The following is a 27,359-nucleotide window of genomic DNA, read 5'->3' on the forward strand; positions in this document are numbered from 1 at the left end:
TGGACACAAGTCATAAAATTGCATAAAAACTTCTGTGCATCTATTGTCTGGGAACCATAATGCCCCTTGTTAAGAGATCCGCCCACAAGGCTAATCCTCCCATGCACTGCAACGGGGCTACTAGTTCAAACCAAAACCATGGTAAGAGATTGTGGTTCAAAACCTTTCCTTGCTGCCCAAAACAAAACCCAAAAGAGGAAAAAAGAAAAAAGGTACGTTATCTACATAGCCCCAAACCTCCCGAACACCAAATTTTAAGAGTGATCACCACCCTCCTTTGCTACTTCCGTCTTTCTCCTTGCTCCAAGAATTTGCTGCAGCTTTACCCCATGAATCAGTCGCTTCCCTAAAATTGCTGGTTCCTTCTTTTGAATTTTTTGTTTGATTCCATGCAGATGATTGAGCTCCATCAGGGGCCTTCGATTGATTCCAAGTTTCAGCCCCATCTCTTGTCATGCTCCCACTTCCTGTACTTGTTTCTCTATTCCAACCTGATCCCTGTTTATCCCAGGCATCAGCTTGGGCACCAGCTATTGACTGGTTCCCTGCAGACCACTGGCCTTTACCAGAAGCATTTGATTGTTTCCAATCATTTCCTTGATCATTACTCACCACTGCAACACTTGTCTGAGCTGACCCTTTGTTCCAACCAGAACTCTGGCTGTTTAAATTGCTGGCTTCAACACTACTTCCACCATAATCTTTAGCAGGGCTAGCTCCCTTGTTCCAAGATCCAGCTTGAGAGCCTGTACCACTACTTTCTACGACCCCTTTTGATTGGTTCCAACCCCCATATTGATTGCTAGTTCCGCCAGTCCCAGAATTCCAATTCCTTGGCCCCTTATCACCACCTCCTTGGCCCCAACTGACAGCACCATCATGACCTTTCCACCCTTCCCCATTATTGTTTGACCCTTTGTTCCATTCAAAGGATTTATTATTCTCACCAGAATTGTTTCTGTTGTTCCAGCCACCACTTTGATCCCTCCTTCCACGGCCCCTACCTCCAAAACCACCCCTGTCTGAATCACCTCCACCTCCAAAACCACCCCTGTCAGAACGACCTCTACCTCCAAAGCCACCTCTGTCTGAACGGCCTCTACCTCTAAAGCCTCCTCTGTCTGAACCCCCTCTTCCTCCAAAGCCTCCTCTGTCTGAACCCCCTCTTCCTCCAAAGCCTCCTCTGTCTGAACCACCTCTACCTCCAAAGCCTCCTCTTTCTGAACCACCTCTACCTCCAAAGCCTCCTCTCCCTGAATTACCTCTACCTCCCCTCCAATTCCCACCTCTCTCCCTATTATCAGAAGTATCATTTTCATATTCATTTCCACCTCCTGGGTTCCAATTGCTCTTTCTTCCCCAGTCGGAATCCTGGTTTCCCCCTGCGTCACTACTTATCCCATTTTTCCAACCACTACTCTGCCCCCATCTACTTGCAGAGCTGGCATCTGAAGTTTTTCTACTGTTCCAACCATCTCCTTGATCTTTACCATCACCATCTTTTTCATTATCAATGGATTTATGATTCCAACCAGAGGATTTATCTTGTGGAGGTTTAGGAGTACCCCAATGATCTTGGCCCTGAAAACCAGAGGGGTTTCCATCCAAATTACTCTCATTAGTTTTCCATGGTGTTTTTTGATGTTCACCAGGAGCTTTTCTTTTATTCCAACCACCGTCATGATCTCCAGTCCCACCAGTTTCTTCATTTGCATTGAATTTATTATTCCAACCAGATGACATACCCTTGTTGGAAGCATTTGGATTACTCCAATCACTGGATTTGCTATGTTTTTCCCCACTTTCACTAGTCTCTTTACCACCACCCCATTTTTTGCTCCAACTGGATCCATTATCCTCATGAGATGCATTTTCTCTTTTCCAACCACCATCTTTTCTACCTTCATCAAAAGTCTTGCCTTGACCCCAGCCACTAGCTCGATCATGGCTCCAACTAGATTGATTACCTGAAGAAGCCCCATCACCAGTCCAAGTGTTTTCTTGACTCTCCTTATTCCAACCAGAAGATTGCCCACGACCAAATGATCTTCCTATTCCAAATTGATCCCTACCTCCTCGGCGGCCTCCTCTTCCCCATCTCCCACCTGACCCATTACCCCTATCAAATTCTCTGTCCCCGCTAAAACCATTTGGTTTACCCCAGCTGCCATTTTGATCACTCCCTCCTTTGAAATCTTCGTTAGTTCCATCAGCTTGTTGATTCCAAGCAGATCCTCTGGTCACATCAAAGGTCTTTGGTTTGTTCCAACTGCCTTTCTGATCCTGGCTGCTAAATCCACCTTTTCTCCATCCAGATTCATCTTCACCTACACCTTCTTGCTGGGCCCAGCCTCCAGTCTGATTTTCTGGCCTAGCTGCTGAACTTTTCCAGTCCACTTTACTTGCACTTGAACCACTGCCTTTTTCTTGGGACTCCAAAGCTTTGCCCCAAGTGGATCCATCACCTCCACCAGTGTCTTCCCTTTTGTCCCCAGATTTCTGTTGATTCCACCCAGGACCACCATTGTTCCAACGGTCCTCACCAATACTGGGGCTTTTACTCTTCTCCCAACAGCTTGCTTCACCAACATTTTTTCCTTTGCCCCAAGCATCTAGTTGATCATTCCCAGTAGTTGCATCATTCCAACCATTTGATGGCGTCCCAGCAACATTCTTTCCTTTACCCCAATTGTCTCCAGCATCTTTCAGAGAGCCTGCCTGATTACTATCAGATACTTTTGATTTCTCCCAGCTATCAGATGCGCTGCTGCCAAAGCCAGTTGTAACAGCAGACCTGTTCCAACAGTTTTCACTTTTTCCCCAGCCACCAACCTGATCACCATCAGCAACAATTTTATTATCCCAGTTACCTCCAGCACCTTTTGAAGAGCCTGCCTGACCACTGCTGGATAGTTTTGCTTTCCCCCAGTTATCAGTTGCACTGCTGCCAAAGTTGGTTGTGGCTGCAGACTTGTCCAAACAGTTTTCACCTTTTCCCCAGCTTCCACCCTGATCACTATCAGCAACAGTTTTATCACCCCAGTTGTTTCCAGCACCTTTTGAAGAGCCTGCCTGATCAACATTGGATAGTTTTGCTTTCTCCCAGCCATCAGCCACACTGCTGCCTAAGGCAGTAGTAGCAGACTTGTTCCAACTGTTTTCACTTTTTCCCCAGCCTCCAACTTGATCACTATCAGCAACAGTTTTACTAGTAGTTGCTGCACCCCAAGATGATTTTTGATTTGGGGTTGATTTGATCTCCCAGGAAGCGTCACCCATGTCTTCACATCATAACAGAAGAAGAATCAGTCTCAGATTTGTAATGAATCAACCATTAAACATGTTGCCTAGTTGACAACTTGGTACTCTTACTTACCTTTTTTGGAATCATTATCCACAGAACCAAAAGGATTTGCAGAATTGGATTCTGGCTGAAGCTACAACCATAAAAATGGTTCATGAACTTACAAAGTTTGTCATCCATAGAGAGAGAGAGAGAGAGAGAGAGGGAGAGAGAGAGAGAGAGAGAGAACAAAAAAAAAAAGGCAAAATGAGCACAACAATATTTAGAGCAAGAACTGACCGAAAAGTTTGAGGCAGGGAAACTTGGCCAAGAGCTCCTGCATGAAAGCGCTCACTGTTAGTTGCATGTTATACAGACTAACATCAGCATATGAATGATTAACAGCCAAAAGGTACACTGTTAGTTGCATGTTAGATCTGATAATTTTATGACAACACATGAATAAGATACCAGGGCACTCAAGACTTCCATGCCATAAATTTATTTCCATCCAAAAAGACATAAAACTCCATCTCACAACCAAACCTATCAACAAGTAGAATGCAAATGTGGTCCATAAAAATGATATTAACAGAGAAACACAATGACCCTCCTCCATGCTCAATAGAAGAGGAAGACTCATTAATAGTTCCCTCTTATTTTAAATATTTGCTCACCCCATATAATAAGAAGTTGTCATCAGGGAATACAGCATGGAGGTGCTACTGGTGTGCTTTAAATCCCAATTTCACCATTTGAAAATTTCTTTTATTTCCCTTGCCATAAAAGCTTCACCCTTAGGAAATACAGCATGTATGTTTTAAATCCCAATTTCACCATCAAAATCTTTACCTAATAAATTTTAAAACATCCCTTTGTTGACAAATTTTCTCAGAAGCATTAATAAAAATGTGTTTTAAACAAGACAGAGGTTGGGTCATTGACTTTGATTAACAAAACAAAAACTTAGGTGTCATTTGGATACACTTTTTATTTTTCAATTCTAAAAATAAAAATTTGTAGCAACTCCTATATAAAATTTAGGAATTCTAGAGGACTATGATCTGAAAAGTATGGACTTAATGTTCTTAAAAATTGCTTCCAAAATTTTTAAAATTTGAGGTATTAAAAGGTTTTAATACCCTAATTTTTTAAACAGCTTTTAAAAATCATTAAGATAAACCTACAAAAGTTCCTATGCGTTAAGAATTACAATAATTTTCTGTTTTCCAACATAAAGAATAAAAAATGTATCCAAACGAGACCTTCATGATTCATTATGCAAGTTATGTATTTCCAAATTTAACATGAACTGTTCAGCATGCAGTCAAATCTCTAAGATGATTCATCCTCAAATAAATATAACTAACTTCACCGGCCCACCCTATTCACAAGACGATATAATTTGACATCCACACAAGGCATAAGCATCAGCTCTAAATCGCATACAAACAGAAGAAGGTGGGCAGCAGGCCGGTAACTTTGACTAATTGGGCATAATGCGCCAAGGATTAAAATATTAGATGGAGCAAAAAATTATCATAACTCAGCAGTTCCAAAAACCAGACTGCACAACTAGAAGTTGACAACCATTCTAGGACATGAAATGTGTGGTGAGGACAAACTTCAAGTGACATTATTACAGAGTCATGTGGCAACGTGAATTTGATGCCACATGCTCCCAGATGTCACTTGAGCACAGTTGGGGTTAATCCATCTCAGTTCCCAGTATGGGTACTATCCTAAGCATCACCTTGATATAGTATTACAGTCGCCCACTAGTTGGCAATGTCGCCACAGGACTTACACAACCATTAGCAATATGCCCTATATAAGGGCCAAGTACCCACTGTTAAACAGATTCAGGATTGAAACCCAGCTTTCAAGAATCTCCAATCCCAGGGCTCACAGTCAATTCTCCAATCTTAGCCTTCGTCTCAAACCTATCCACTCAACACTTTCCATCCAAGGCATCTCATCAACTGCTTGGCTGACTACCTAGGTAAGGAAACACCTCCTTTTCCCAAACACCCAGTATATCAAATTAACTAATAAAGGATTGAACATTACTTAACTGAAAACCAATACTAAATTGAAAGCAAACACAGTATACACAGAGTTCATGGCAAAAATGGCCCTTTTGGTAAAAAAAATATATACAATTTAGACACCATGAAAGAATATTATTCAATCTTGCCTTTCTTGTCCAGTTAGAGAGGAGCTTTCAAAATTGCAAATTTGACACTCAATCCACAAAAACTGAGTTCAGATTTAGGAGTTGCATCTTGATTATGCAGGCTCTTTGTTACTCTTTACTTGAATTCCCTCATAATGACACCTTTAAAACTTAGTGCTCATCTAAATTTTTATTCCACCACAAATAATATTAAAATTCAACATTCATTTAATTTTAGGATAAAAATTAAAATTCAGTGATAATTTTTTATTTTTTTTTGATAGGCAAACTGAATCATTTTATAAAAAGATCATCAAAAAACAACATTCCAAAGTACACAAGATGTATACAAAGAAACACCTTAAGGCAACACAAAAACAAAGAGGGATACCAACAACCCCTTAGCCAGAACCCAATCACTCCACAAAGTCTACAAAAGAAAGAGGACTAGGAACTATGTACAACTTGTACCACGCCCAAAGATTACAAATGAAGGAGAATTTGAACCCTTGATCGACTACCTCTCATTGTCAAATGCCCTACTATTTCTTTAATTCCAAACAGTCCAAAAAAGGCATAGAAGAGCAACCCACCATGCCTTTTTCCTTTTCTTACCCACAAAAAAACCATGTCCTCCTAGCAAAGCCTATCTAACTGAGGGGAGCACCCAAGACACACCAAAAAGGGAGAACAAAAGATGCCATAAAACTTGTGTTCTATTACAATGAAGGAGAATGTAAAGGCTACTCACCAAGCTTATGGACCTAAAGTCCTTAATGTCTTCAGCCTCCCTTTCTTAGGAATCAACACCAGAAAAGCAGCTTTCAAACTCTTAATGAATCTTCCATGCTCATGAAAACCCCTAAAAAAACCCATCACCTCTCCCTTCAAAAAGTCCCAAGTGACTTGCCAAAAAGCCATAGAGAAGCCATCAGGGCTTGGAGCCTTATCCCCACTAAGAGCTGAGAGGGCATTTAACACCTCCTCCTCAGAGAATGATGCTTCCAGCATAGTTGCATCATCCCCTCCTAAAGCCTTAATGGAAAGCCCATCACAGCGGGGTCTCCACTCCCTTGTTTCAAACAAAAGGGAGTGAAAAGCCAAGCCACCCCATCTTTAATCTCACTCTCCTCTGATACCGAAGTCCCATTTAATTTAATCTTCACTAGGGCATTCCTTCTCCTGTGAACACTAGCCATTTTGTGGAAAAAAATTGATATTCCTATCCCCCTCCTTCAACCAAGACTCCGTTGATTTTTGCCTCCGGGAAGTTTCTTCCATCAGAACCCACTTCTTATACTCCTCAGCCTGCAGCCTAACATTCTGCTCCTCCAAAGACAAAGCCCTTGTCCCTTCCTCAGCATCCCAAAAATCCACTTGATTCAAGGCGAATTTCTTGTGAACAGTAACATTGGCAAAGACCTCTTTGTTCCACCTTTTTAGACTTTAGAGCTTTCAGTTTTTCAGTCAAAATGAAACTAAAGGAACCTCTAATACTAAAACCCTCCCACCAAGTTTTTAACAAATCTTTAAAACCCTCTTCCTTCAACCACATATTCTCTAATCTGAAAGGGGACGACCCTCTCCTCAAACCACCACTGTCCAACACAACTGGAAAATGGCCAAAAACAGGTCTAGGTAATAGACACTGTACAGCCCTGTTGAAATGGCATTCCCAACCCTCGGAGACTAAGAATCTATCCAATCCTTACTATGACTGATTATTTATACTCCTCCAAGTGAAAAGGCCCCCCTGCAGTGGCAGGTCCCAAAGCTCCAAATCCTCAATAACCTCTGAGGACCTTTTCATAGCTGAGGACAACCTTGAGGCCTTGCTCCGCTCTCTTGGAAATCTGACCGAATTAAAGTCTCCGCCTAGACACCAAGTGTTTTACCACAACCTCTTACCGCCCCTAATTCCTCCCAGAAAACCTCTCTGGCTCTTCTGTCTAAAGGGCCATACACCCCTGTAAGGACCCAACAGAAACCATCCTCACAGTTTTTAAACAAACAGGAAATCGAAAATGCTCCAATCTCCATTCCACTCAATTCTAACACCCTACTGTCCCAAAAAACCAAAATTCCTCCTACTGACCCCCACGAATTCAGAGCACCCCACTCCAAGGATCTGCCTACCCCCAACTAACGAACCAAATTATTAGACATTACTTGAATCTTGGTTTCCTGGATGCAAACCAAATCTGCCCTTTGAGACTTAACCACTGACTTGATGACTCTTCTTTTATTGCTATCATCAGCCCCTCTTACATTCCAACAGAGAATCTTCAACTTCATTTACCACCAGAAACATGGTCCCAGCTTTCCTTTCCGTTACCTCTTCTGCCTCCTTTACCATTAAAATTTACTGAGCACTCCAACCTTCAAAATTCTCTTTCAAACCTTGAAAATCCAATCTTTTTCCCCTTAGAACCAACCTCCTGGGCCTTCAGACCCTTTCTCTTCAACATCTTTTTGAGGAGGGCTAAAATTTCCTCCTTGAAGCCCTTCGTCAGCATGCCCAGAAAACTGCTGAACTGAACAAGGCAACTTGAGGACCAGTCCTCATCAGGCCTCCCCTCATCCTCTAAAGACCTTGCGTTGAGAAGACTAACCCCTTGATTCACATCTCCATCCACCACCAGCACCCTCTCCACCCCATAGGAACACCCCACGATACTGCCATCAACCAACATCATACTCAGTGGGTTTTGATTGCCTTCCCCTTTCACTCCCTCATAGTCCATGGACCCGTCAAAAACAAATTCAGTGATAAAATAATTAAATGTATTTTAATTTAAAGAACAAATTTTTATAAAATATATTTAACCCTCTGTAGGAGAGGATTTCAAACATTAAAAGCATTTTTTAAAGGTCAATCATAATGCGTAAGTTTTAAGAGTACTTGGATAGAGCTTTTAACCATGGGTCTCACACTTAATAAGATGGTTTTTCTTCATGTTGGAGGAGTATCAAGACCCATGTTTTTTTCTCAAAGGTAATGCAAGAGGCAAATTTTTATTTAATTAAAATTTTAAAAATGACATAATTACTCTTATCATTAATGAAAACATTTTTAAAATATAGTTCCCAAATATAAAATTTAATTACCCAGTGTCAGTAATTATTTCAACTTATATTGTTAACCATAGAAGTTAAACAATACTCCTAACAAGACTACCACTATGTCAAACAAGGCTCTAATAGTTGGTGACCAATTCGAAACGTTTAGTTTATCAAATCAAAGTTATACTAAAAATGTCAACATTTCATCTAAATAAAAACTTAAAATAAACATTTTAAAGCTTTGATAAATTAAATTTTAAAGAATCACTATTTATTTAAAATTAAATAAGAAACAGCATCATTGCTATGATGCTTGTAGTTACAGTTTCATTATTATACCACTTGAGTGTTAAAAGAAGGCTTCACGGGTTTCTTTTTACTTATTAAAAAAATAAATAAATAAAAATGCCCCTCTTTGGCAACCATGTGGAAAAAAGAGCAAGATTGAACATTCTTTTCTCAAGCTGCCCAGATTCTCTCCCCCCTTCTATATAATATTACACATATTTTACCAAAAGGGTCATTTTGTTTTGAACTTGCATACCAAGGTGCAGGAGTAAATAATTGACATCAATGAAAATTTACCTTTCAGCAGATGTCTCTCCAGTATTCCACCTATCACTTTCAGCTGATGTGCCAGCACCATCAACCCAATCTTCAGAAAAAATATTAAAAAAAGGGACAAAAATTGTCACAAGATAAGATAGTACAATGATTTCCAGAAACAAAGCATAGGCATAACTAAAGAAGCCTTAATAAAGATAGACCAAGTTAAGACAAAATCTATTGACCAGAACTTCAATGTTGAAGTTACAGCTGCATATATGCAATATACACCTTAAGGAGTTATGGGCAATAAAAGCTAGGGAAAAAAGTTGAAAACTCGTATCATCTATCCCTGAGAACAAATATTACAAATTAAAATTGAAGAACAAAATGATATTGTTCATACTATGAAACGGAATAGAACCATACCTCTGGCACTGTCTTGAGTTCCAAGCAGACCAAAGGATTTTAGGGAACTGGACTCTGGATTGTCACTTTCGAAAGAGAAAATCAGCATATTAGAATAATTTCCAGAAACAGTTCCAACTAAAAAAAAAAGAGAGAGAGAAAAGAGAGAAATATAATAAAAACTGATTTAGATAGATAAACAGTTCCAACTAAAAAAAAAAGAGAGAAGAGAGAAATATAATAAAAACTGATTTAGATAGATAAAAAGCACCTTATAGAAACGGAAAAACCCTTCCCACGAACCTCAGAAAGATGCTCACATTTAACTGCAGAACAAAATGAGAGAATTTTATAGCATTATTTGAAAAAACACTAAACAAAACAATAATGTATGAGATTATATCAAACCTGTAAGAACTTTATGCTGAGAATCAAGCTTCACTGTAACATCAGAATATCGTATGGCTAAGACACGGCAGAGGTATCCTTTCAGTGGACCAACTCGGATTCTCAATGTCTGACCAACAGAGAACATTCCATCTTTATCCCCTCGGTTGACTGCAATTAAAATCATAAATTAGTAGAGAAATAGATGGATAGAGAGAGAGAGAGAGAGAGAGAGAGAGAGAGAGAGAGGACTGAACATACAGTCACGGTTATTTTCCCTTGCTTGCCATGGTTTCTTAGGTGATAGAGGGGACTGAGGAGATGAAGTAAAATCTTCAAAACCTGAGGGACCTGATTCACCACCCTGAATCGGAGAGAAATACCAAAAGAAAACAAAATCAGAAACCTGCAGGCAGAGAGAGAGGGAGACCTGCTACTGCTAGATTATGAGTCACAACCTTTTCGTTACAAGCATCACCATATAGCTTAATTTTCTCACACATCTGAGATTTAGAGCAGAAATAACCATTATTTTCCGTTTCATTTTCATCATATAAAAAGATGACCCCTCTGTAAATTTTCTTAACAAGTCCTTGCCTACCCTGCAAAGTAAGACAAACAATCATAAAAAAAGAAAATTCAAGCCATTAAATGCTTATACATTAAAATAAACTACATAAAAACAGATGACTTCAGGCGGTTATCTTAGATAGTGTCAAACCTTTAATGGACCTTCCAAAACCTTGAGAGTATCGTTGATAGATATGGTTTTCATGTGCTGATCTAAAGCAGTAAATTTATTCTCAAAGAGCGGATTCTTTAACTCGTGCAATACAACAGTCTGTACCACTGGTCCTTCTGGACCATCTTTTAGAATCTAGAACAAATAATAAACCACAACAAGTAAGTACAAAAGAAGAAAGAGGATGAATATAAGCTAAATTTTTTTTTTTTTATAAGTAAACGCAGAATATATTAACAGGAGGCAAAAATATAAGCTAAATTATATACCTTGTAATTATCATCTTTCTCCATGCCTATGACAATTCCAAAATCCTTCCGGCTGCGATGGTGTCAAACATGAATTAAAAGCACATTAATATAAAGAGTTGTTACAGAATCACAAATGCTGCTTTATCTGTATCATACTTACCCAAAACAAACAAGATCATGCAGCTCAAAGCTATTCACCATACTAGAACCAGATGAACCCTCTCCTTTCTCACCCCCTTTGTCACTTTTTGTGGTGCGTTTTTGCTTTCGTTCACCATAGAGCTGTGAAAGCCACTCCAAATCAACAGATTCCTCATTACTAGAAGGCGTAAACTTGTGAAGCTCCTCTTCAGAAGGTGTCACACCCCAGCAGCTTAACGAATCTATGGACACTTTTTTGTACAAATATCCATCCTTGAGCATTTGACCATCAAGAATCTCAAAAAGCTTGCCAGTATCACGGTCACGTCTGTATTGAATCAGAGGCCGAAACTCCCTTCACAAATGGAAGACAAACTATCAGAAAATGTGACATCCAAAAACAAGCTTTAAAAGATGAGATTATGCATATTACTCAAGTTCACTAGAGCTTATCAATCTTGGTGCTGGGTTATTTCTCTTCTTGGCAGAAACTCCCCCACCCTGTAGTTGTATTTGCAACATGTATCATTTCATGATGTATATATATAGATATATACATATATTTATATTAAAAAGATAAAGAGAAAAAAAAAATAACTGAGGCAGATAATTTCATGAATTTAAAGAACCAAAAAGTTTCTAGTCAGAAAAGATTTTCAGAACAAAATAATTTTAATACATGCTGGTCTCATCCCACATCCACAGCTTCTTTATAATCAAGAACCACACTAACCAGTAACTTTGTATAGATACTTGCATTCTAGTATAGAAATACCAATCAATGATGCCTGTGTTCGGACCAAACTCCTACTAATAAAGGCACATAACTGAACTTGCCTGATCATTTATACCTATGCAAGCTTCTTTATGATTAAGCACCAACACAACCAGTAATTTTGTATGGATACTTGGATATGAACTTTGATATAGCAGTCAGTGATGCCTGTGTTTGGACCAAACTCCTACCACTAGATGTGCATGGAACAAAAGGGTGAGCTCTTCGATTCTTTCTAGATAAAAACACATAGAACAATTTTTAACATCTAGCTTTTTATTGACTCTTATTCATTAAGAAATTAGAACCTTTCAAAAAACACAAGTTTAAGACATCTAATTGCATAAAGCTACCCTTGCAAGTAAACTTGTGTAAAAAGACAAGGATAGCACATTCAGAGGGGTAGAGGGGAGAGAGATTTTTATGTTTTCTATATGAGAATTAATATAACAATTACCATTTGTATTCATAGTAGTTAACTTAAAACGTATCATATAATGTTTTTCTATTTTTTGTATCGTATTGTATATCATAAGTTTTTGATATAACAAAAAATTAAATAAAAAAATATATACATGCATGCAGATATGCACTGGAAGCATTAAGTATAAAATAATATATAACCAATTTCATGAAAAATAGTAGGATTTAAAGATTTTAAACCATATCATACCATATGAAAACATTGAATGCTAGAATTTTAAAAAGTTCAATTGACAACATATGAGTTGAATGTATAGGTTATTAAAAAAATTCACAGAATAAACTTTTTAAAATTTTTAGATATAATTTTTAGTTCCAAATTTTACTAGGCATTTGCACATCTATGTGTTGTTGATATATGTCTTTATGTGTCATCTTCAAAGTTTCAATTCTTTTATATTTGTAATCTTTTCTAAACATACATCCAGAATACATATACTTTTTCAATATGATACATCATAGACCAATCACTACTTCCATACAATTTTCACTTTCATCTATGACAAAGTCCAAACCTTGAATAAAAAATAATAAAAACGAGTTTAACATATTTAATAACATAAAGCTACCCATGAAAATAAACTTGTGTGTGTATATATATATTGGATAGGCAAAGAGAATATATTACCAGCACCAAAAAAGAGGGTGCACAAAGGTACAAAGACAAAGCCAGCAGATAAGTGTGCATGTGTGTGTATGTGTGAGAGAAAGAAGAGGGAGGAGGTAAACTTTCCTAAACAGACATCCAGAATACTCATAATGGTTATACCCTTCTTTAGGTCATTTTAGAATGTTTAGAGTAGGCAAAACAGTAAATCATGACATCCAATTTTGTATTATTTAGTTCCTGTGACCATAGAGTGAGGAGGCTTGTGGTTCTAAGTGAAGCTGTCAAATGACAAGATAAAGGAGGAGCAGATAGGATTAGTAAGGTAGAACAGGTGTTTAAAAAAAAAATATCACCCTAATATAGATAAAGCTAAGTTGAGTGGTTCAATTTATCTGTTTGTTGTCAACCATATATGAAGTCACTAGTATAGACTGATCAACCAAGTGGTTAAACCAAAAATAAAAATCATTTTAAAGTAAATCTATAACATTAGCTTTTGCTTCCATTGCTTCACAATTCAAGCTTCAGCATGCTCTTTTTTCCTTTTTAATAAATAATATTTTTACTTCCTCTCTCTATCCTCCCTTTTTTTAGGTCCCTGGTAGGACTCAAACATGGAAACTCCCACATCCCACCCCAACCCTTTGTCACTTGAGCCAATCCTCAAGGCCACAAACAATCCAGACTACTGTGTTGCAACACTAGAAATGTCAGTTAGGCTAGGACCTTGGATAACAGTTTACCATATGTTATATACCATTGTTTGTATAAAGAGGGATCCAAGCATAGCATTGGTTATGGTTTTCAACTAATCAAGATATTTATACAAAGAGATGTATAAAGTTTCTTGTCGTAGTTTATTATTGATTAACTAGCAATAACTCTAGAAGGTAGCACATAAACATTCAGTTTCTGTAATTTATCAGCATCTTGTATACATTTTTTCAAGGCAGTAGCTCAAGTAAAATGCACATAACAAAAAAATATCATGAATAGTTGGGTATTAGTTTTTGTTTCAGATATTTGGATTCCATAAAGGAAAAAAAAATCTATTTATGGAGTCAAAGCAATAGTACAACACATCCACATATAATAATTTCATAGAAGAAAATGTCACATCCAACAAAATAAATTCAGAAGAAAAAGACAAAATTTTGTGCAATAAGTAAATTACAAATTTTTCTGCCATCGCCTGCAGATCAATTCTTGGGATCAGCTTTACTGTTGCTTTCTTTTGAGCATCACTCACCACCACAATCTACAGAAATGACACAGAAAATAAGTATTACAACCAGCAAGAAACTAGCATGGTCAATCTGGGAAAATAGTACCTGAGCTAGGTCCCCCTTGTATTTCCCATTCTTCATGCGGGCCCATGTGCCCTCAGAAATTTCATTGCATTTGCTTCGTACAGAGAGCAAATGGGTAACTTCATTTTTTGGAACTGGTGCCACTCGGCTTGTGTATATACTACAAAGACCTTTGCATGCCTGAAGTTAAAATTGAATAGATTCATATTAGTCCACTTACAACACTATCAGCAACATGGGTACTAATAATATCAAATCATCAATTTCTCCAGTAACAGAGAATGGCAATGTGTGTGTGTGTGTGTGTGTGTGTGTGTGTGAGAGAGAGAGAGAGAGAGAGAGAGGACACCTCATTAATGTCACACTGCTTATCAGCTTCAATATAAATAAAACCCTTTACATGCTCGACAGAAAAAGCAGATATTATCTGCAGCTTAGTTCCTAGTGACTGCAAGTCAACGTACTTCTGCATAAGACAGAAAGCTGAAAGCCTCTCCCGTCCAACCTACAGCCAAGATATTCTTCAGGTCAACTCAAGCAAATGAAAGGAGTGCAAAAGAGGAGGGATTGCTCAAGGCATTCCAAATTCAGATCTCAAATTATTAAACATTGTACCATGCACTTGACTTTCCAGATGGTTGGATCCTTAATAGAAGGGATAAGCGAGTTTCTTTGAACTGATCTTTTCGTCTCATAATCATCTTCAGCATAGGTAACAAATTTAGAACCATCCTTGTAACGTTCTTCTAGCATCTTTTCAAGTTCTTCCTCGCTCAGCTCCTCTTCTTTGGGGAAAAATGGAAGGTTATGGGCTTTTCCAGGTTCGTTCTTAACTTTTAGCCCTGTATTGAATCCATCCTCCAAAAAATCTGTTCCCAAAGTCAAAAAAATAGAATTATCAATCTATATAACACATTGATAGGATGAAGTAATGCAAGATAAACCAAAACTATCCCCTACCGGAACAAGGAAACATGATGCCTAAACATCAGCACATCCACTAATTATTTTTTTTTATATAAGTAAGAAATTGTATTAAAAAGGCACGAAAAGAGCGCAAGAGTATCAGCACATCCATTAATATAATCCATGGACTCTAGAACTTTCTTTTTTTTTTTAGGTAAAATTGAGATACTATTGAATAAGAACTTGAGTGATGCAAAACAACAAACCAACTAAAAAATAACCAAAAACTAGTAAGGCTGACATAGATAAAAAAGAATACTTCTTTTAATGAGAACCTAAAATTTTATTAAAATTAGAACAGAAAAAAGAATGACGAGAGATCCTCCAAAACAACACTATATACAATAAAAGGAAACAAATGAAAACTACAATATAAGAACATCATTGAAGAGGAGTAAGTCAAAAGCTTCCATAATTTGCACACCACTCTAAGAAAACTCTTCTCGTTAATAACCATCATGAGCTCCATCTCAAGTACATATGTCTAAGCCCCTAGGAAAGGCCTCTCTTAGGCTTGCTACAAAAGATAAGAAATCAGCACAATATCCAGGACAACAACCAAGGAAATATACTCTTGACTTCTAAAAAGGCTTCCAATACCCATCAGGCATTGCTGAAGTATCTTAATCTCCTTCCAGAGACAAGATCCAAGGTTTAGTAGTCATCTTCTTACCAAAACACCCCAAAAGCTACCAAGCTTCAATATGAGAAATTCATAAAATCCAAAAAGAAATTTAAAATGCAATTCTCCACAGTCAAATTAAACGGACCTTGGACAAAATGTAAATTATCTATTGACACTTGGAATATGGAAGGGTTCACCAATGAAGTGTATAAAACTTTAATCATGAAAGGTTATTCGTCAAAAGCCAAAACATGATATAGATCATAAGCCAGCAGTTCAGTGAACTTTGCACTGCAAATGCTGCCATATCCCATCTTATAAATATGCTTTTGTCTAAAAATTCAGACTAGCCAGCTAGAATTTACATCTTCCATGGGTAGTGGTTCACAAGAAATTCATTATCCAGTGAAGTACTAGTATTCCTGCACCATAAAATCTAACTCAACATAGTTTGTAGAGAAAAACGTTTGTTTCCACTAGTAGACAACAACTAAAGAGGGAAGGACAAGATATGATTTGTGAAAGATAGGAACTTTATGAAAATTGTGACTAGGCCAGCATGACATTTTAGGCTTTAGAAGATTCTTGAGAACTGCTTAATTTCAGATTCTTGTTTAGATATATATGAAACCATGACATTTTAATGAATCCAATTGCTCCACTATGGTGTGTTGGATATAAAATTGTACAAAATCAGTTAGATATCCACATTTTCTTTATTTGCTTATGCTTCATAGATTGGTTCCATCTTTCCTTCTTTTCCTTTGAAAGCATGAATATAGGATAGATTTTTTTATTATCATTTTTTTTATAAGTAAAAAGGCAAAAGTATATTATATATAAAGACAAAAGGGCACCCAAAGGTCAACCCCAAAGCATACCGGGAGTACACAAGAGGCACCTCAAGGCGGAAGCCAAGAAGAAGAGGGGATACAAAAAACTTACCTACCCTCATCTGGAACCCAACCAATCAAAAAAGTTAATCAAGGATGATGGACCTACATCTATAAACAACTTAGCCTAGGACCAATAATCACAAACAAAAGAATTTTTCATTCTTTGAACCGAAAACTCCACATTTTCGAATGCAATCCTGTTTCTTTCCTTCCAAACTATTCAAAAGATACATAAAGGGGCTGCCTTCCACACCTTTTGACACTTCTTGCCCACAAAGGAACCATTCCAACAAAGAAGGGTCTCTTTAACCAACGAAGGAAGAACCCATGTCACACCAAGGAGAGCAAAATTAACTCCCACAAAACCCTAGCCTTAGAGCAATGAATTAGGATGTGGTCTATAAACTCTTCTTCAACAAGGCAAAGGAAGCACCTATTGGCTAGAGTCCACCCCCTCCTCTTTAACTAATCCAATATTAAGACCTTACCCCATGATGCTTCTCAAGCAAAAAAGCCCACTTTGGAAGGCACACAAGGGCTCCATATGATGTTCCACGGAAATGGGGTTGCATTCCTTGTCCTCAAAGCACCATAAAGGGACTTAACAGAAAATTCCCCATTCTTAGTCATTTTCCACGGCATCTTATCCTCCAAATCCACAAACATCCTCTTCCCTTGAATTGTCGAAAGGAATCGCTTGACCAAATTCACCTCCCAATCATTAAAAGGTCTTGAGAATCAAGGATTCCATCCCCCTTCCTCACTTGAAGAATCCCACACCTCCACCATCCAAACCTCGTTAGAGTCCGCCAAGGCATACAAAGAAGGGAAAGAACCACAAGAAGCGACATCACCACACCACTTATCCTTCCAGAATATCATTAGTTAGCCTAAAATATTCCATATGGCATGACAAGATATTTACGCATGTTTATGGAACCAAATATCATACTAGATGTTAAGATCTCTTATCTGTATATCCAACATCTACATGTAATCATATAAGTAAAAATATCATATCAAAATTTCAAATATCCATAAAAATACAATATTAGAATAAAATTGTATTATTTTTATAACATGCAAACCCATTCACACTGCTTCGAAGAACCAAAGAAACAATGGATATACCGATATTTATCTTAACATTGGTAACAATATTGTTCTTAATATATATATATATATATATATATATATATATATATATATATATATTAAATTGGATAATTACTGAAAGATTGATTCTTTCATCATTGCCACTGACCTTTTTTTACCCAATAGTAAGATAAAATTTTTGAAAAAATATGATATCAAATCCTATAAAAATAAATAAATATGATACCAAAAGTTCAAATATCTATTGGTAAATTTTATACCTCATAGTAGGACTTCAGAAAATTATAAAAGTGTAGTGACATTATATTCTATAAAAAAAATGGTACCAAAAGTTGATATATATATTAGTAAATATAAGGCTTTAGAAAATTATAAAAGTATTGATTATATCATTTCTTATCATAAATTTTTATTTAACAGAACATAACACTAAAAGGAAAAAAATTGCCAACAAATTATAAAATTGTAAATGTGACATGTCATGGTTCCTATCAGGAGAAGACAAGGATGATAGTTTCAAAATCCATAAGAACTTTATGTATTTATTTACGTTTGAAATATAAAGCGCCTAACAAAAGGAGGAATACCCTGTGTTCACAGGGGGTAGACAAGATGCACCATAAAGATGTAAAAAGAGAAGAGGGGAAGAAGAGAGGGAGAGAGGGAGAGAGGGAGAGGGAGAGAGAGAGAGAGACCTATATTGAAAACAGCAACACAAACAAAGCCACCTAGCCTCAATTAAACTGTCAATGGAATCCAATAATGAGCAGTTTGGGCATTCCCAATGACACCCTTGATTAAATCCGTAAGAACTTTATGTGACAAAATTTCATTGATTGGTGCATTAAACTAACACTAGTACATGAATGTTGGCTTATCATGGCTGTTTATTTGGATCCTAGAATTAAAATATGAATGATATGATATTGCAAGATGTATATGTACTTAAAAGCTACTTTATAGGCACTACACATGCCTCACCTTGCACCCTTCCTCAAACACTGCTAAAAAAAGGACATATCCAGCAGTTGAAAGATGCTAGAGTAACTTTTCCTACATCAGTCTTTCATTCAAAACAAACTTTTTTTTTTTGATAGGTAAATAGATTTCATTAAGAGCCAATGGCTAGAGAAAGGCATACACGAAGTATACCAAAGACAAAGAAGCAAAAAAACAAAGGGACAAAACAAAACAACCCTTACTTAGTGGCTAGCCAGTCTATAAAATCTATCAAGGACAAAGTGTGTTCTCCTATATACACCCTAGCCCAATTCACAAAAGTGTACAAAAAAATGGATTTAATGTCTTGATCATTCCTCTCCATATCATCGAATGCTCTCCTATTTCTTTCTCTCCAAATGGTCCACATCAAGCAGAGGGGGGCAGCTCTCCAAGCTTTCTTCCTTTTCTTGCCCACAAAGGAACCATGCCAACCTAGGAGGTGATTTTTCATAGTGGAGTGCATCACCCATTGCACCCCAAACAGGGAGAAAATTAGGAGCCATAACATTCTGGCTTTCTCACAAAACAGTAGAAGGTGATCTGTGGTTTCCTCCTTATGTTTACACAAAAAGCATCTGTTGGGGATGCTCCAACCAATTCTCTTCAGGCGGTCTGTGGTGAGCAATCTATTCCAAGCCGCCTCCCAACCAAAGAAACTAGCCCTAATTGGAACCCAAGGCGTCCAAATAGTTCTAGCCGGGAAGGGGGGTTTGGAATCCCTTGAGAAGGAGCTATAAAAGGACTTGACAGAAAAGGTTCCAATCTTGTTCTCTTTCCACCGAAACATATCCTCCACGCCTCTTCTAATGGTCAATGGATGAAGCTTACTTAATAAGCTTTCGACTTCTCCCACCTCCCAATCATTAAGGTGTCTGTTAAAACGAAGCCCCCAGCTACCTCCACCTTCGTCTTCCTCCCAAGCCTCAGCAACCCATCCTTCTTTGTTGACAGAGAGGTTAAACAAGATGGGGAAAGTTTCCTTCAGAGATTGATTTCCACACCACAAATCCTTCCAAAACTTCACTTTGGTGCCGTCCCCAATGATGAAGCGGGAATGAGAACGAAAATTCTCCCAACCTTTTCTGATGGCCTTCCAGACCCCCACCCCATACCGGTTTCTTGCATCTTTGGAGCACCATCCTCCCTCTTGAAGATCATACTTACTAAGGATAATTTGCTTCCATAGGGGCTCATTCTCATTAGCGAATCTCCACAACCATTTCCCCAGAAGGGCCTTATTAAAAGTAGCTAGGCTACGAATGCCCAAGCCACCTTTCTTTTTATCGGCACAAACAACCTTCCAACTCACCAAGTGGGGTTTTTTCTCTAAGGCTCCACCGCCCCATAAGAAATCCCTTTGGATCTTTTCAAGCCTTGCACACACTCTCTTGGGGATCACAAAGAGAGAGAGAAAGTAGGTTGGGAGGCTTGAGAGGGTGCTTTTCAACAGGGTAAGACGACCGCCTTTGGAGAGGTATTGCCTTTTCCAGAGAGATAACCTTTTCCTGAATCTTTCTTCCACTGCATCCCACACCCTAATTGATTTGTAAGGGGCTCCAAGGGGAAGACCCAAGTAGGATGTAGGTAAGCTACCTATCTTACCACCCAAGACCGCTGCGAGAGTCTCCATAGGAATGTCTTCCCCCACTGGTATGGCCTCTGTTTTATTCAGATTGACTTTTAAACCTGAAATCGCCTCAAACCACATGAAGGTCCAGCTAAGGTATTGCAACTGATCTGCATCGGCGTCACAGAAAATTAAGGTGTCATCGGCAAACAAGAGATGGGACACGACCAGCCCCTCACTTCCTCTTCCTCCCACTCTGAAACCGGAAATAAAGTTACCATTTCTTGCACGGGACAACAATTGGCTAAGAGCTTCCATGGCCAAAAGGAAAAGATAGGGGGATAGAGGGTCGCCCTGTCTCAGTCCCCTAGAGCTACGAAAGAAACCCGAGGGGCTTCCATTGATAAGGATCGAGAAGGAGGTCGTGGAGCAACACCATTTTATCCAATTAATCCATCTGTGCCCAAATCCCATCTTGGACATCACCTCCATAAGAAAGTTCCAATTGACATGGTCAAAGGCCTTCTCAATGTCCATCTTGAGAAGGAGACCCGGGATGTTGTCTTTCAATCTAGAATCAAGGGCTTCGTTAGCAATAAGAACAGCGTCCAAAATCTGCCTCCCATGGACGAAAGCATGCTGAGAATCAGAGATCACCTCCCCCATCACTGTTTTCAGTCTATTGGCTAGGACCTTGGCAAGCAATTTGTACACGCTCCCTACCAAGCTGATTGGTCTGAAATCTTTTAGATCTTCGGTCCCCTCCTTCTTTGGAATGAGCAAGAGGAACGTGGAGTTTAAGCTTCTTTGGAAGGTCCCATGGAGGTAGAACTCCCTAAAGAGGCCTATAATTTCTGGTTTAACAACGTCCCAACAGAATAACCAGAAGGCCATTGTGAAGCCATCCGGACCTGGGGCTTTGTCCCCACAGAAACTGCTTAGGGCTGCGAAAATTTCTTCCTCAGAAAACATAACTTCTAGGCTGCTGGCCAAGCCTTCTCCCAACTCCTTAAAGTTAAGGCCATTAATACTGGGCCTCCAATCCCCAGGATCAGAGAGAAGGGTTTGGTAGGCATTGCAAACACCTTCTTTTATCTCTGCCAAGGAAGAGAGATACACCCCATTTACTTTAATTTTGGATAGGAAATTCCTCCTTGCCCTAGCATTGGCCATTTTGTGGAAATACTTGGTATTTTTATCCCCCTCTCTTAACCATATTTCTCTTGACTTCTGTCTCCAAGAAGTTTCTTCAAGAAGGGCCCATTTCTTATATTCCTCAAGATCCAGATTCTTAGCTTCTAGATCTTCAGGAGTAAGAGCGTTTTCATTCTCCTTGGCCTCCCACTGCTGCAAGCGGGAGAGGGCCTCTGCTCTGTTGAAAGAGACGTTGCCTACCACCTCCTTGTTCCATTTTTTCAGGTCCTTCTTAAGAGCTTTGAGCTTCTCAGCGATGCAGTGGCTGCTGAAGCCTTCAACCGAATATCCATTCCACCAGCTTTTTACTAGGTCTTTGAAACCTTCAATTTTCAGCCACATATTTTCAAAGCGGAAGGGGTTTTTGCCTGAAGAGAAACCCCCAGCTTCTAGAATAATGGGGCTGTGGTCAGAGACCAGGCGAGGGAGAGCAGATTGTGAGATGGCTGAGAAGTGGTCCTCCCATTGGTCAGAGATTAAAAAACGATCCAATCTGGAGGCAGCTTGAGAGTTCAAGCCCCCTATCCAAGTGAAAGGACCTCCAGCCAGTGGTATATCCCTCAGCCCCAGCTCCCCGATCACCTCTGAAAATCTCCTCATATCGGCTGTGAGTCTCGGGGCATTTCTTCTTTCCTCTGGATATCTAACAGCATTAAAATCTCCTCCTATGCACCAAGGGTCTTCCCAGAGGCCACGGATGGCTCCAAGCTCTTCCCAAAAGTCTTCCTTTTCGCTCCCTATCACTGGCCCGTACACTCCAGAGAAGACCCAAGAGAATCCGTCACTGCAGTTTCTAAAACGAACAGAGATGGAGTACCCCCCACTTTCCACCTCCAAATTCTCCAAGACTCTGTTATCCCATATGAGAAGGAGTCCTCCTGCCGTGCCCCTTGCGTCCACTGAAGCCCAATTGAGAAATCTTCCTACTCCCACACTATTCACCAATTGCGTAGAAACATCTTTCACCTTTGTCTCCAAGAGACAAACCAAATCAGCCTTCTGGTTCCTCACCACTCCCTTGATCAGTTTTCTTTTATCACAATCATGAAGCCCTCGAACGTTCCAGCAAAGAATTTTAATCCTCATTAATCAACTGGAATCAAGTCCCAGGAACTCTGACCAGATCTTTTGGATATCCCTGATGTCCCCTTGTAACTAACAGAGCATTCCAATCTTTTTAACTCTCGTTCAAATCGGGTGGAACAGGATTTTTTCTTCTTCCTTCTCTTGCGTAGAGAGTTACTTCCAGTCCTCAGCTTCAATTTCGAAAGCAGCTCCAGAATTTCGACTTCATGCCCTTCAACAGGCATTCCCAAGACTTGACTAAAGTGTAATAATTTGGAGAGCTCCTCTTCTGACCAACCTTCTTCATCCGGGGGGTAATCTGACGAGTCTCTCTGCTTTGCCATGTTGTTTTCCAGATCAGAGGTCGGGGTTGTAGACAAAATCACTGTCGACCCATCTCTAAGCATGATGGACAGGGGGTTCGGTGTCACTTCTACGTCCCTTGCCATTGGAGATAAAGGACGAGAGCCAGGTTCCCTTCCCCTCTCAAGCCCCGTGTCCCAGAAAGAAGAAGAAGAAGAGGATGGGTCCCCTCTCAAGGAGATCGGGGGAAGAGCAGGCGTACCTTTTTTATTACGAGCTTCGGCGGGGGAGGGAAGCTCCTTCACAGCTGTCGGCACTTCCACAAGGTGCGACGCTTCCAACTGGGTCGACTTGCGAGCTTTGACAGGGAGGGAAAGCTCAAAAGCATGCATCGGCGATTCCACAGGGGAAGACGCTTCCATCTGGGGGGTTTTGCTAGCTTCGACGGGACGGGATGCCGTCGGCGCATCCAAAAGAGGCGACGCAACCTTCTGGGTAGCCCTAGAGAAGGAAGGTGTCGCGGAGGGAGCTCCACTTCGACGCAGCGAGCAGCTAGGGCTTTCTTGCCTTAAAGCTTTGGAAGGGGCTGGGTCGAGGGGTTTAAGAGAAGAACCCATAGGGACTTGGGCCTTCCCTAGCCCAGGCCCAAAGGGCCTTCCACAGGCCAAGCTCGAATGGGCCAAGGCATCTAGAAGCTGGCCTGATTCCTCAACGCGGGCTTGGGAAAGGGGATACTGGCCCTTCTCCATGGCGCGGGCAGGAGATGAGGGAGTAGCTTCACCCGTCAAGTCTGAAGTAGGTGCAACAGTCCCCAGGGTCGGCGAAAGCAGCTTTTCAGGTTGCAGAGTGACAGAGGCAGGGGTCTGAGGGTCCACGCTCCCCATAGCGCGTGAGGGGGCCACCACATCATCCCCAATCTTCCAAGCACCGGACCTGCAGGCGGGGATCACAGAGGAAAGGCAGGGCTCTTCTTCCCACCATAGTTGCAGAGCATAACAGGTGGCGCCAGCGACTACCTGCAGTGAGCTTGGGTGTTGCCATCCACTGGTTTCGACTAGGACTTTGGCCCACTTGAGGTTCCGACGCTCAGCTGTGTTTTCATCCACAGCTACGTACCTCCCACAGGCGTCTCCGAACTGCTTGAAGAGGCTTCTTCCCCAGAGATGGAGAGGGAGTCCTAAAATTCTAACCCACACATGGCGCGTCTCCTCATTATCTCCCTCAAGACATCCCACAGATGGCTTCCATTTTTCTAGGCGGAAGCTTCTTCCTCTGAAACTTCTTGTGCCTGAGCTATACACCCTTTCTGCTTCGTCCTCAAATTCAAACTCCAGGAGCATGAGATTTTCTCTCACGTTTGAAAGCCAGAGGTTTCCTTCCAAGAACCATGAGTTCTTCGCCCATGACCCGAAAGAAACGGGGTCAGGAAGGCGATCAGCGTCCCCCACCCAAGAGCCCACAAGACACCTGCCCAGCAGCTCCTCATTCCTATCCAAAGTTTCTTTCTCAATTTCTAGCCAGACGGCATCTCGAGGCTCGGGGCGATTCCGAAGAGGGCATAAGCCTCTGCCTACGCTACTGCTGGGTGAGGCTTGGGAAGGCGATTGTTTATCCAGCAAAACACCACTCCATTGGAGGGGGGCGACACCCACACTTCTCAGTTTACTAGCCAGCATTTTCCATCCTCCAACAAGCCCCCTTCCTTCAGGGAAAGCCAAGGAAAATCTTTTGTTTTCCGCATCTCTTACAACGCAGAACAAAAATCTTCCTGCTCTATTACCTCTGAGTTCCAAACTATAAACTCTATCACCTTCTGACCAAAACTTCCTGAAAGGGGTTCTTTCCTTTAGCCCACAAACTGATTCAACCCCTTCTAGCAACAGGGATAGGCCTTTTCCTCCAAATCTGATCCATGACGAGAACTTGGGGCCTCTTTCACAGATCTTTCCACGCACTTTTCCTTTGTGATCTTCTATGTTAATCTCAAAGGACTTCAAATCAATGCCAAACCAGCACTTACCACCAGGGGAAGATACCGGCGTTTTTACTGGCATCATTCCCGGCCAAATGAACAGCCCGAGACAGATTATAAAATTCTTATCAAGAGCTGGAAAGATGACCTACCTTCCCCCATTCATCAATTTTCATTCAAAACAAACTGCAAGCCCGCTCTCAAGTAATTTATGATTAAGTTTTTCTTTTGAACAGGTAACATTGTCAGAACACTACATTGGGTTTAATCTATCACCAACCTTAGTACAGAAATAAGAAAATATAATAATACAAACTAAAACTCTCAAATGATTAAATATCATAGTGATAACTTCTTTTTAAACGCCACCGCCGCCTTGCTAAGCTCAGGGCAAAACCAAAGCTCAAACAGCCCTATATTTAACTCAACTAGACTCATCCCCTTGAATGCATATCCAATAGAAAAATACTATCAGACAGTCAGTAGCAGTCAACCAGATTATTTAAGGCATTGGAAACCCAATATTTTGATGTGACCAATTTAAGATACCCGTTCTGAAAAGATTATACATGGTTAGATACTTCCATCTGTTAGATATTTCCATCATTCGGTTTTGCGGTTTTGCTCAAGTTTTCTAATAGTGAAAAGTGAAAACCCATATTGAAATGTTTTCACAAGAGAATTAGAGGCACTACACGTGAAAATAATTGTTTGTGTCACCAGTTGGTGACATTAAATACTAAGGTGGCCGAATTCCTGTGTTTTTCATTTCTAAAACTTTTGAGAACTCAACTCAGAAAATTTACTTCCAACTTGTTAACATTTACATGAATCCTTTTTCACCAGTCACCACTACAAGATCAATGTATCACTAAAACCTCCTTAAAATACTTTACCAAAACCACCTCAAGTTAGAGTAAAATTATAAATCTCCTAGACCTTCCTATTTGCATAATACTTCAATAGGAATTCAAGTAATTTGAGACATCTCTGACATGGTTCTTCAAATTTTGTTTCCATTATATTCTTAAGATTTCTTACCCACTTATGCCCATAAAACTAAAAATAAATAAGCAAATAATATTTCTTACCCAGTAATGTTCACCATTCATTTACCTCTCCAGCTTGCAGAAGTAGCAAGTGTTAATTATGATTAGAACTCCATTAACGCTGACATTTACCAAACAGATGATTTAATGGAACAAACTTGACAATGGAACCCAGGTTTCTATACATACAAGCCTCATGTCATGAAGGGGCCTGAAAATCTCTGGCCTCAGGAAATACCTCCATTTCTATGAGTGATTCCAAAATCAATGGATGTTCTTATAGGATAGTTAGCCGAATGGATGATACATTAATGGCAACAAAACATTGCCCAAAAATGTCTATTGCTAACATGCATCCACATGTAGAAATTTCACCAGCATTAACCAGAAAAGAACTGTCCACTTTGACCAGAAAGTTCAATCCATGATATGGAAGAGGAAAAAAGGAAAGAAAAAGAAAGGTAGGATAAACCATCGCTCGGAAGATACAATATTCAAAAACACGCCAACAGAACCACATGTAAACACAAATTCCCTCGATACTCTCAAAACAAAAAATGCTGACACCTAAGAAATATAGACCTGTTCATATAAACCCTAAATCATTTGGCACTTGCGGTAAATCATTTCAAAAAAATGACAGAATTACATACCAGAAAATAAACCATAAGATACATCAAATCTGTGTATATATCCGTGTGTGTATGTGTGCATAAACCAACACTCCAATTTTCCTCAAACTACATACACACAGAGTAAGAAACCTCAATGTAGCAAATAAACCCTAAAGTCTTCCATATTGGAGGCAAGTCCAAAAAGATACATCAAATCCCTAGTTCTACAAGGAAATTCCCACCCAAAAATATAAAATATAAAAAACATCAATGCCCTAAATCCAAGCTATATCACCTTACACAACCTCAATTCCCCACTCCCTTCCCCCTTTCCCCCACCCCACAAAAACAAAAACAAAAGAGAGAGAGAGAGAAACCCAGATTCTTCAGCATTTGCAGAAAATTACCACGAAAAACTAACACCAAAAACCCTTAAAGATCCTCACAAACACATGCACAAACTCAAAGCCACAATGAAGATAGACGTAGTTTATACCATCACCAGAAATGCTGTCATCGCTCGAATCATTGTCCACTTCTGCAGCATCTTCGAAGAACTGAAGCACGGCGGAGTTCTTCCGCTTCCGGCTACCAGACTTGTCGTCGTCGTCGCGCTTTCTCTTGCCGGAAGATCCCTTCCCGGCGATCTCCTTTCCCTTATACGACATTTTCTGACGGTAATGAGATATCAGAGCAGGACGGACATGGCGAGAGTGAGACTTTTGGTGTGACTTGAGAACCCCCACCCCGGCCAGAGATCCTTATAGTGGAAGTGGAATGTAGATACGTGAAGTTACAGTTGTACCCTTTCTCCT

The 27,359-nt window shown here is 39.8% G+C and overlaps 1 protein-coding gene across 2 annotated transcripts; it reads right to left on the minus strand.

Moving 5' to 3' along the window:
* Positions 1–27,359, minus strand: LOC100256388 (protein RNA-directed DNA methylation 3). 2 transcript variants are annotated; one of them, XM_010660046.3, is made up of 18 exons: positions 27,041–27,359; positions 14,791–15,044; positions 14,525–14,680; positions 14,197–14,355; positions 14,040–14,123; positions 11,431–11,498; positions 11,017–11,352; positions 10,875–10,926; positions 10,585–10,740; positions 10,322–10,465; positions 10,125–10,227; positions 9,885–10,034; positions 9,748–9,802; positions 9,498–9,562; positions 9,108–9,177; positions 3,584–3,620; positions 3,377–3,437; positions 1–3,281 (listed from the first exon to the last, which is right to left on the minus strand). In XM_010660046.3, the coding sequence occupies exons 1-18, from the start codon at positions 27,210–27,212 to the stop codon at positions 265–267; spliced, it is 5,139 nt and encodes a 1,712-aa protein (XP_010658348.1). In that variant the 5' UTR covers positions 27,213–27,359; the 3' UTR covers positions 1–264. The 2 variants fall into 2 exon arrangements, with proteins under 2 accessions (XP_010658348.1, XP_059598206.1); XM_059742223.1 differs by having other exon boundaries at positions 27,047–27,295.

This window comes from Vitis vinifera, chromosome 13 (genome assembly GCF_030704535.1).
Source record: "Vitis vinifera cultivar Pinot Noir 40024 chromosome 13, ASM3070453v1".
Lineage (NCBI taxonomy): Eukaryota > Viridiplantae > Streptophyta > Magnoliopsida > Vitales > Vitaceae > Vitis > Vitis vinifera.